At 38.3% G+C, this 12,124-nt stretch overlaps 1 protein-coding gene across 3 annotated transcripts in view; it reads left to right on the top strand.

Moving 5' to 3' along the window:
- The window catches only part of GABRA4 (gamma-aminobutyric acid type A receptor subunit alpha4), a 46,354-nt gene extending 34,444 nt beyond the window's left edge, over nt 1–11,910 (top strand). For 2 of the 3 annotated variants that reach the window (XM_040064832.2, XM_040064834.2), the window contains one exon: nt 2,642–4,526. In XM_040064832.2, coding sequence (XP_039920766.1) covers nt 2,642–3,178 — 537 coding nt within the window. In that variant the 3' untranslated portion in view covers nt 3,179–4,526. Of the gene's footprint in view, nt 1–2,641; nt 4,527–8,106 lie in introns of those variants that run through there. The other variant, XR_005700914.2, reaches the window with a different exon arrangement.
- The last annotated feature ends 214 nt before the right edge of the window (nt 11,911–12,124 follow it).

The raw sequence follows: 12,124 nt of genomic DNA, 5'->3' as shown, positions 1-12,124 counted from the left end.
GAATCCAGTAGCAACAGGTTTGATTTGGTCATTTAGATGACAGTTGAAGTGGGGGTGAAGATGAGGTATTGTGCAAATATATTGATGGAAACAAGTTCTTACAAAAGAAATGGAGATGACTGGAAGGTAAGGAGCCTGACTGTTACCTGTCTTACCTGTGTCTGTAGTTGATGGTGCACAAAAGGGAAGTATACTGAGATGGTTGTTGAAAACAGGTGACAGTACAAGTGAGCAAGAACATAAAATAGTGCCTCTGTAAATTAATTGCGCCTAATTTATTGTTTTACTCTTTGAACTATTTTTTATGGTTGCATGTGGAGTGACTGAAGATGTGGTAATTCTATTCTCCAGCAGCAGCACTTCTAAACTACTTGTCTAATGTAGGCAGAGAACAGGAAGGAACTGAGACATGTCTTGATTCCAGTGCAGATCTACTTTACAAACCCTGTCCCAGCCTATGGATTTTTGTTTCCCAGGCACTGCTTGAGAGCTTTACAGTGGGTGACACATACTTGAGCAAAGCCAGGTTGTCCAAGGATCCGCATGTAGAAGATAAACTCACCTCCTCTCACTGACTAGTGCCAGCTTCTCCATGGTGCAGAGATGTTGTTTTGGGTAGTGAATATTGATGACTTCCATCTCCTTAGCTTTGCAAGCCTTCAAGTGACATGCAGCACTCCGTCAGGTATTACCAAGTCTCTAGTAAACGTACCTGCATCCTGATTGTACTTTATAATTTCAATTTAGCAGTCTTGAAAATGGCTTTACTATTCCTATTGACGACCCTAGTATGAAAGTATCCAATTTGCACACCTGTGTGTATTTCTGCACTTCACAAAGAGTGACTCAGGCTTCTCTATCGAGCAGTAAGATTAGTGTTTCTTTCAGGAAAAATCACTTTCTCCTTGTGTTGTTTCCAGTTCTCTTCTTGGGATTGCAGATGCAGAACAATAAATAAAAGGGATTGACATGCTTCTGTGCAGGAAGGAAAACTGAAATTTAAGAGGGATTCTTTGATATATCAACTGTGAGCTGGCAAATACATCAGCCATGAACAGGCATAAAGCTTTGACATAGTTTCAGATAAATTCAGGCCAACAGTATTGCCAGTGACAGATTTGTACTGCAATTAACAGGATTAGGGACCAGCATTCTGGTCATGATGGGAATACTATCAAGTGATTTGATTTTTTTAAGATTTTTTTTTAGATTTCCTTTCGGCTTCAATTTCTCTGTTTCCTTGAGCAGAACAGGGAAGCATAACTGGTGTAGCAGACAGACACACTGTCACTCTTGTCAGAGCTCAAGGTACTACTAGTACCTTGAATAACACCTAACCTGCTCTCTGTTAACTGCTTTGTCACTTGGCTAGAGAGACCTGCTGTTAGATGAAGGAGGAAAGACATCACTGCTTGCTTTCTCTCCTTTTGATTTGTGCTGTGAGCTTTGGCAGGGTTTTCTGGGAAGGGTGGAGGAAAGGGGAGCCAAAGACACAGTCAGTATGGTGCAGGGCAATGCTTGGGAATAGTATCATCAGAAAGGTGTAAAACATAGGATTTTTTTATGTATAACAAGAGGTTGTTTCATGCTGTCTGTTTTTAGACCTGTGTACCCTATTTGTCCTTAAGTCTTTGTCTTCTGGCAAGCAGTTAGTTTCTTAATTAGAAGATATTCACATATTATATCCAAAGTATTACATGTTTTACATCATATTTAGGTGCAGGGCTGAAGGTTAGAATTCTTTAGATACGTTTCCAGAAGGAAGTTCAGGAGAGGTTAGTCTTCCTCTTAAGTGCAGAGAGGAAAGGCAGAGGCCAAGTTCCACTCCCAAAAGTCAATAGCATATTAAACTCTGATGGACTTCCTATTCCTGTACTTCCTTATCTGCATTTCAGTTTCTCATGCAGCCTAATAAGTATTATTTGGTTGAAGAAAATCTTTCAGAAAGCCATCCAGACTTGCCTGAAGATACCAAGTGATGGAGGATTCACCACTTCTCTTACTTAATGAATGGAGAGGAGTAGTTGATTAAAGACTAATCTATTCTCTGTTTCAGTTGTGCCTGGTGAATTTATTGCCTATGGTTGATGTGAAAAAACACTGGCTTTATTTCTGAAAGAGCAGCAATGTGGTAACTTGGTTTGCTGAATACTTGTATTTTAACAGCCTCTTCTGTAGAAGACTAGAGTTCTTAGTATCTGGTAGTATTTTTCTGGACATATAAAGCATAAATAAACTTGCATGGCTGGTAAGTTTCATCTAGGCTGTTTTTATATCATCAGAGAAATAGACATTAGAGAATTTTGTTTTGGGCTTGAGCCTGGAAAAAGCTGTGACTCCAGCCTGAGAATCCTTAGCTTCATGGTATTCAGTTTGTATAGATGCTGCATCACATGGAGTGTGATGCATTTAGATGTCTTCACTCCAATATTCCAGCCACAGGTAAAAGGAACTCTTGTTTGTCACTTTATATGCTATTATATAAATGTATTTTCATGAGTTTTTGGTATTTTTGTTCTTCAGGATCAAGCTGCTGGTTAAATTAATGAGTATTACTCGGATAGTGCTTGATTATAGTTTCCATGGCTTTTGTTTGAGTGTTTATTTTAAGAATGACAAGTATTTTTTTGTAACTTTGCAGAGTACAGATGCCAATTCAAATGTGAGGAAAAGAATGAATGCCACAGTACAATCTGAAGCTGATGGTGGAAGCCGAATTGACACAAGGCACAGCTCTGTCCAGCCTCCCTCTGTAGCTCAGGGGTCTTCTGACATTACACCCCACTCCCTTTCTGCATCAAGTCCCAACCCTTTCACACGAATCAACGCATCGGAGACATTATCTTCTGCAAGAGCTACCCCTCCTGCTCCTCCTTCTACCCCAATTTTGACTGGATTTGTATCCCAGCATGCCACAGCTGGATCCCCTTCCATTCAGCACTTGCTTGGATCTAGACTGGAGCGGATTCAGACCACCACACCTAATACTTTAGGAGCATCTGCAAAGCCATCTGCTGTCATACCACCACCTCCTCCCCCCGCCTCCCACTCTGGCACGAGTAAGATAGACAAATATGCACGCATTTTATTTCCTGTTACCTTCGGAGCATTTAACATGGTCTACTGGGTGGTCTATCTATCCAAGGATACCATGGAAAAATCAGAAAGTCTAATGTAGTTTTGCTGCTATGTAGTAGTTCCTAAATTATACTCACATTTGATGCAGAGTTTCTTCTTTTGAAACTATTTAAAAAGGTCAGTAATTCTTATTTATAAAAGCTGTGTGCTACTTTCCCATTCTAAAGGCTGGAGTTAGTGGGGATAATTAGTTAACTCTTAACAGAGTAATGGGTAACAGTAATGGGTCTTCCTCCCTTCAGCCAGCAATGAGCCAGCACTTGCTTGAGAAAAACTACTCTGGCTGCACAGAACTTGCATTTGGGAGGAACATGCACCTGAAAAAAATCAGAGGCAGAGGTGCACAGCTGTGCAGTGGAACACATCTGACTGCTAGGAATATGCATGTTGGCTATTACAAATGCCTGAGGCACCCAGCACTGCTGTCTGGACATGGCATTCTCTGAGTGTGAGGTCTATGTCCTGAATATTTTGACAGTGGTTGCTGGAAAAGGACTTTTCCCTGCTAGATTAAAATTGACAGAATGAGGGAAAGAAAATCAATAGCGGCAAAAGGGAAGAGAGTCCAGCCTGGGAGAGTGCAACTCGAGGAAAGGTATGCAAAGGAGTTGTAGAGCTCCATATATTTTTACTAAGCGTTATTTTGCATTTTAACCTGGGAAATTCTCACACCAAACTAAGAATAAGTGAAGCTTGTAAAATCTGAAATCTGATGTAATTCTCAAAATTGGATTTTCTTGTTTGGTAAGGTAATCTTAAGTGGGCAATTCTTCTTTGACCTTGCTGACCAGCTTGAGAGGATTTATTCCTAAATTACGTCAATTGTAGTAGATGGGAACCAGACCACAATGTTCAACTTTTTATTTGAATTGTTTTTTTCTTTGGATGCTTTGAGGTTTGGGTTTTGGTTTGTTTTTCTCTTTTTCCCCCCTCCATACTTTTCAGTTACACTCCTGATATCCTTTAAACACATATTCCACTGCCCCCCCCCGCTCCCCACCTTATATAATTTTGTGTCAAGTTAAATTTTCAACACTGTTTTAAAAGTGGCTTCAAAATTAAGCAAAAAAAGCCACATTTCCTGTGCATAGACGAATGTGGCATGTCACTGAGTGTATGAAAGACACCCTTTTTGAGGACTGCTGTGATATAAATAAGAAAGTAATCTTTCTAGGTGGATCCCAGGCTAAAAAAATTAATTTACTATCTACTTATTTCCTTTAAACTGTGGCATAGATAGGCGTTTTTCTTACCAAATTGCAGTATGCAAGCAGGCAACATTATTAAAGAATTGAATAGTTAAACTTGATAGAAGTCTTGATCATAAATGTTATTTTCCCTAGACCAGGTCGAAAACGTTGCCAATAAGAACAAGAAGTGTTTGTACAGATCTGTCTGGCTTGCCAAATGGTTGGCATTTCTGTGCAGCTGACAAATGAAAATCAAAGGCCAAATTCTCAGCTGTGATCTATCTGGACTAATCCTTAGCCTCAGTTGATTGAATATCCGACTGGTAGCCTATTGTCAAAGTCTTATGCAGCAGGGCAGATCAAGTGAGTGTTGAGTGGTTCTGTGCCCAGATAATGATCAAGGGACTTATGGAGACCACAAGCTGCTGCCAACAAAAGGCATGACTAAGACTGCCCTAGACTATGCTGGGACAAGAATCGGGGGTAAAAGAAACCCCATAATGGTGAAACTATCACCGTGTCTCTGTCTCTCCAAGCCTTTTAGCCAGCTCATGGCTGAGAGTCTGACCTTTAACTTACGGGACCTGGGAGATACCTGGGAAGAGATGCTACAGTGTGTAGGTTGGATTGCAGATGGTTCTTTCATGTGTAATAATGAACTATAGATGATAGAATGCAATGGGATTGTCTTACATAACTTTATTATAATAGACTGATGTAAACAATTGCCTTAGTCTTTCTTTTAGTTAAGGGATGCTCTCAAAAGTCTAGCTATGGTTCTTTCCTTTTTCATCTTTTACATCTGGAAGATGCCTGAGATTACAGCGCTCATTAGAAAAACTGTGGCAAATCACAGAACTGGAAATGGAGCACCGGTGCAAGATGTCTAACTGAAGTACTTTGTATCTTTGGATGTACTGCCGGTTGCTGTAGCTCTTTCCTCTCCAATTAGGTCACATTGTTGCAAATTGTTAGAATAGAAGATAATACACAAGGGATTATTTATTTGTTAAACCACAATGAAAAAAGTTAAACCTCTGGCAATTATAATTGTGCAAATGATAAAATACATTTAGCATGAAGAATGGTGACCTACTGTGTGGAGAACCTAGTATTTGCACCAGAAGTTACTGAAGTTACTCTTTGCTTTCCTCTGTGATGAAAACCAAGGATGTTTTCTTACAGGCAGAGCTTTAAACAATTCATTAGAAACAGTTGTCTGTTCCTTTCACCCATCCTTGTGTACTGATTTTATAATCAGCTTTTTCTACTGCATTGTTCAGTGGGTTCAACACTAGTTAAGGCTAAGACTGATCTAAACGTGCCACTTGAATTCACTTAGCGTTTCTGTTTAATTTTAAAGACTTATAAGGAGGAAAAAAGCATTGCAAAAATAATAAATTCAAAATATTTATTTCTATGCTTCCATTTTGGGAGAAATTTTTTAAGATATCACAGAAAAAGTTACCTATTTTAAATCTCCCAGTGTATTTCTGGTACCTTCCAACACTTCCATGCCTAAATTTAAAATGAATCATTATGAGTCTAGGACTAATTTATTGAAGTGTACTATATTTTTATGTTGCAGTATATGAAGAAATTGCCATAATTACCTTTCCAAAGTACATGTGGACAAAGTAAATAGGAATTTATTGTTAACAGTTGTTCTTCATAATAAATAGCTTATTAGAGGTGAGTTTCAGTGAGATGAACTCTACAAGAACTCTATTTTTTGTTTTTTATTCTTTTTTTCTATTGGCATTGTTGAATAATATTTTTCTTTTTACAATATCGTAGTGGTTTACAACTAACCAAACACTTCAGATAAGTTCACATCTATCAACAGTAAAGGAAACTGGACAGAAAGACAGAAATCTTTATATGGAAACAGAGATAGTTCTCCACTGACATTTCATTGGAGACATTGTTAGCAGCAGCAAAACCCCCACACATCGCAGTGATGCAGCCCTGACCACTAATGCAGTCGTTTGAGAAGAACAGTTAAAAAGTTGGTTCAGGAAGATTGCCTTCACAGGAATTGAAGTGTGGTTTGTAGTCAATTGTGAGCCCACTATTAATGGATTTCACTGCAATTGTGAAAATAATGAAGATGAGACAGGCAGCAAACTTAGACCTCAGCCCTTCAAGGTGACTTGAACTTTTAGAGCTCACCAGAGGTACTGGAATCTGTTTTTCCTTCTATTAAAATGGACTTTTCTCCATCAAATGAATGTTGGTAGTGCATTTCTTCTCCCATGTGTCTTTGAAGGTGAAAAAAGTAGGCTTTTTAAACTGTTTAGTTATCCACTCTACATTACCCTTTGATCAGGCAAGTAAACTGGATGATAATAGAATGAAAGAGGTAAATAGTTTAATGAGGAAGGTGATTAGAGCTCTTCTGTTAACAGGAGCTAAGAGTTATTGATTACAGGGTGTTCAAGTGTAGCCTTTGGCATCTCATCATCTTCATCACTCAGAATGGACCTTACAAAAAAATAGTACCAAGCAAATGTATTTAGTAGGACTTAACTGGTATTTCTACAAAAATTTGAATGAACTCGGCTTTTTTATATGCCCAGAATTCCATATTCTTCCACTGTATTGTGTACCTCCTCTATGTCATTTGGCCTCAGCGTACCTTAATGCTGCAGAGCTCATTGTCCGTGTGCCATGTGAGAATGTCAGGGTATGCAGTATCTATTTATCCAATTTATCCAAAGCCTAACTTCTCATATTCTTTGTTCTGTTAGAAATGTAGGGAAGGCCAGAATGGAAGAAATGACACAGGCTTTGTAAGAGACACACATTGCCCATCTGGGACATTTTCCCATAGATACTACAGATACTTAGGAGAAACTTTTTCAGTGTGCTATAGCACACTATACATCCAAATCCCAAAAGCTGCCAAGAGTTCTGTTTGGATAGCAGAGTAGATAATGGACTTTCCACACATCTTATAACTTGACTTGACTTAGAAGATTACGGAGGAAAGAATTTTGGTGAGTTGTACTTTGTCTTCCTGGGACTTGCCAAGAGGGCTTGATCGCACTAAAATAGGTGTTGTGTAGCTAGCACTGTTATGAATTGCAATACAGACAGTGGACAAAACTCACCCTTGGTTTTATTTAATCCTAGTATTGAATAATAGATTAGAAGAAGAGCAGCTGTAATGTTGAGAAGCTTAGGTTTAGTATAACATCTGCTGATGATACTGATCAAGCCAAGGATGATCAAAGTTGTAGAAGTCTTACACAACTGCAGGACTATACAGCAGTAAGTTTGGGGCAGGTCAGTGCTAAGTGGGGAGAAAAGGAGGTGCTTCCCTTCATACTCTGACAGAAGTAAAGCAATAAAGTATAAGCAGTACAGCTCCTCCATTTATATTTGGAAGAACAAAACTGCTTAAACAAAATTTCATACTCAATGAAAATCCAAGGGGCAAATAGCGTTATGGAGGTCAGTATTAACCACCAGACACCAACCCCCAAAAAACAGGGGGAAAAAAATCCATGAAAAATTTTAAGTTAAATGACAGTAGCATCTTTTAAAATGATTTTTTGTTTGTTTATTTATTTTTTCAAGGCATATTGTATTTCTTTCACTGTGGGCTTCCAAGATGAGTTTACATTTTTTTAAGAACCTCTACTGGTATCGACTGACACCAATATGTGTTTTTAATTTACTTCAGTGCACTTTAAACTGGAAGTTTACTGGAAGGAAAAATGTGCCATTTTGAAATAATCTGATATGCATTGATTTGTACAATCTTCATTTGTAGGCCTGTCCTCAGAGTTAAGATGTAGCTATTTTGGAGAATGTGAGTGTGATGAGAGTTTCAGCGTGTTCCGAGCAAATCAGATTCTGAAAGTAAATTTTTGCCACGTCCCAGGCAAGTGAGAGTAATGCGAAGCACAGAGCACCCTGTAAAGATATCTCTTTGCTAATGTTATATTCTGTGTTAACTGGTGGGAATGAAAAATGCAATTGTTGTAAAATTGATAGAATTTGCAAAACATAAATTTTTTTTCATGAGTTAGAAATGTGGTAGGTACTTACATCAGAATTGAATAACATTGTCTTCTAAGTCCATAACTTACTGCATCTAAAAGTATCTCTTAGACTTTCTTATGCTTTTCGTGTTATTCCACTGAAAAGGATTTAGAAAAACCCCAGATAATATCCATTACAGTTCACTATATTTTTTTGTAACAATTCCATTTTCATTTTCTTGTGCAAGGGGAATTGAGAGCATGATGGCTTCTTCAAAATAAAAATAACAGCAGCAAAACAAAAGTATTGGAGATTCCCTTTTTTAGAAAACTTTCCAAAAGCTCATCAATTTTTGAATGCTTTCTTAAAAAATAGCATAGTTTTAGTATTTAAAAATAATAATTCTGTTGCAGCCCGTATACATATTTACAAATATCCCTTGAAATAATATAATTTCCCTGAATTTTAAGGAGGCAAACTCAAGGTGCACTTGCTAATAGTTCTGTATTGAAAGAGTACCTTTCTGGATGGAAAACACCATGTGAGGTAGGTATTTTTTTTTATTACTGTCTTCATATAACTATTTTCAAGAAAAAGATCTGGAGGAAGAGTGTGGTATTACTGAATTAATCTTCAAATAGCATGAAGATCTGGGTTATTTCCTGCTGGTCATCTTGCTGTTGTGTCAACATTTGCTTAGTGTTTTTGTGAATGCTATATCCAGGTTGCTGTTAACTGACATAGCATTCTATGGGAGATCTGATGACATAAAGAAACACAAAATTAAATCATTGTTTGTGAATATGTTTTCATCCTTGGAAAAAACTTAACTGGAGTTTGGTAGAAGAAGCAGATGACAGCATGAGGAACTCAGCTGTACTTCTGAGCTCAATACATTGAAAAATTTAGTTGAGTACTGCTTTGTCTTGCATCGTCATCTTGTGCTGGTGCTCATCTCCATGGTAAGTAAAACTGCTAGAAGGGTGGAGAACTCAGAAGAACATCTACAAGTATTTCTTCAAAGTTATTTTGAAATATGAGAGAGGTAACAGTAACATCACAGTATGCTTTATATTTGCAAACTTGAAAATCTTCTTTTCTGTTAAGAAGCAGGTTATCAAATGAACTTTTCATAAATAGATGATTCTGTATGCACGTGTATTTCATTTTTTTATTAATTTGTGGCAGCATTGTCTATCACCAGATGAGTGGTGAAGATTTGAGGTATTTCAGATAACCAGAGTTCTTGAGCAATTACTTTGAAATATTTGTTTCATAGATTCATGCCTTTGCAAATCAATGCCAGCAGTGCTTTTGTGGTGAAAATTAATCCACCTGTGAAAAATCCTGGCCTCGAACACTCAAGGCATATTTGAAGGGCTGATGAAGTGCATTGGGCAAGGCAGGCCTCAGGACATGTTTATTCTGAGAGGCTTCTGGGTTGGAGTTGGCTTATGTCCTGCTATCTTCTGAAGCAGTCTGCACCAGAGAGACTACAAGCAGCATTCATGGGCTTTTTGCAACCTTTTTTTAAGATTCCACCGTAAAAGTGTATTACTACTGAATGTAGTGCCCTTACCCTCTTTATTACCATGCTTTGTGTGTGGAGAAGAACTTCAGCGCTTGTGGGGGAGCAGGCTAAAATGACTTTTCTAGCTAAACCCCCAATTTTGTCTTGTTTCCTTTTGGCTGGTTAGTAGTAGTGGGATCTGTCTGATCTGGCTCCCATCTTAGCACTGGTACAAAGGAGGGCGTGAGGAGCTTGGATTGGTACTTTGAGCTGGGCTAATGCTGGTGTGAAACCACAGTCTGAGGATTCTCGTCTTACCTCCACTGTCATTAAAACAGATGCTCTCTCAGGCTTTCTCACACCTTCGGTGCCCCCTGTGGTCACTTTTTCTCCAGAAAGGTGGTTTTGTGAATTATATCAATGACAAATCATGGACTAAATAAAACCAAACAAATTACCAAAAAAAGAGGCCAGTATTTTTGAAAGAGTCCAAATCAATGAAGTTATTTGAAGAGAGAGAAAAGGAAGAGAAGGGAAAACATGAGTATGGATGAAAAAATTTGTTTCTTGCTACCAAGCAGGTATTTTAAGATATATCTTATTAGAGGTACTAGAACTGCATCTGGCAGGAAACAACCTAGAAATAATTATTTCTTCATTATAAGTATAATGAGAAAGTAATAAAGAAACGTGTCTAGTGTCCTTTTATAAACATTTGTGTTCCATTGAAGCTGTTTTCGAAAATGGTATTTCCATTGTCAGCCAGGAGGAATTAGAAGACAGAACGGGAAGGGGAAAAGAATGAGTTTTATTAAGTATTACTGTTTCCCTTTGTTTTAGAACATTTCTCAACCAAAAATGTAAACAGTAACATTCTTTAAAAAAAAATTTTGGGAGCTCTATATATTTAATTTTCAGTAATGAAGCGCTTTGGAAGGCTTAGCATTTAAACTTGCTTTATGTTTAAGAGACTAAATAGAGAGAATGATGTCTCTGATTTAATTCAGTTATCAGAGGGGATGTGGGTGAAGAAAACAGCTTCCATTACAGTAACAACCAGTTTTTTTAAAGTATCTTGCTTTCCTACTAAATATGAAGACTTCATTCTTGTACCTGAATTCATGGGAGTTGTTTAGAGCTGAGCATTTCTGATAATCCAGTCAGTGCTACAGGTTGTGGGCTGCACCTGCATTTAAAGTTGCTATGTCTGAAACTGTACATCCACAACTTGGCACTTGCACAGCATGGATCCCACAAAAGTCAAAGGTGTGTATGTAGCCCACTGTGGGTGCACAGTGAGAGCTGTTCTATTGCTCATGTGGGGGAAGATGGGAGTCTGTGGTCAGAAACAGGGTAAGGGGGGTGTAACTGCCTCTTTCAGAGGCTGAACAGCTTATATTGGATTAAGCCGCTTATGAAAACGCCCCCTAAACCCTTTTCTCAGTAGACAGCGTAGGAGCAAGCTGAGTGCAATGTGGAATTTGACTCCCAACTGTAAATCGTGCATGAGGATCAGCACAGTTAATCTCCTCTAAGGTTTCTGATGCTGTGGCTAGAAGACTGAAGAGATGTGAGGTAGCTCCTGCTGTCAGCTGGAGTGCCAAGGTATCCTGTAGTGCAACAGGGTCTTTGGAGTAGTGGGGGTGCGATGCAAAGTACTTTTTTGGAGTACAAAATCAGGCAGAATGAAAATTTCCTTCAGATCAGTGCTGGTCCTACGCACTGTAACAGCACAGAACATCCCAAAGGAGCACCAAGGTGTACTGCAGTCTTGTCTTCTCCTTGCCTATCTGCTAAATGTTTTGAAATGGAGAGTGGTGGGAATGACAAATCCAGGTCTGGTAATGAAACAGAAGATGCTTCGTGCTGCTGCCTGGTAAGTGCCGACAGTCTCCTGCCAGCAGCTTGTGGGCCTTCCCAGAGACAGAACTGCATCACTGACATTTCTGTAGGTATAATTATTATGCCACTACCCTCTCTCTTGTAACTTAAACACTGGAAAAAGGAGGTTTCTCTTTGATGCTTTATTTTGCTGCATAATTATCCATTTTCCATTTTGTTGCATAATTATGAAGAAGAAAATCAAGCTGAATTCTTCTTTTTTTTTTTTTTTTTTTAAAGAGGTTTCCTCACCTGCACACATGGAAATCATAAGCTCCATTGCAAACCTCAGGAAGGCAGGAAACACTTCTATGCAAACTTCTGTCTATGGTTATCTCACAAAGGTTGCTATTTTTTTTTTTTTTTAATAAAATCTCTAATTTGGAGAATACTTAGTTAAACTTTTAAGATTTTA

The sequence above is a fragment of the Hirundo rustica genome, chromosome 5, assembly GCF_015227805.2.
Source record: "Hirundo rustica isolate bHirRus1 chromosome 5, bHirRus1.pri.v3, whole genome shotgun sequence".
In the NCBI taxonomy this organism is placed as follows: Eukaryota; Metazoa; Chordata; class Aves; order Passeriformes; family Hirundinidae; genus Hirundo; species Hirundo rustica.
The sequence above is the reverse complement of the archived record's forward strand: the minus strand, read 5'-3'. Positions and strand labels throughout refer to the sequence as shown.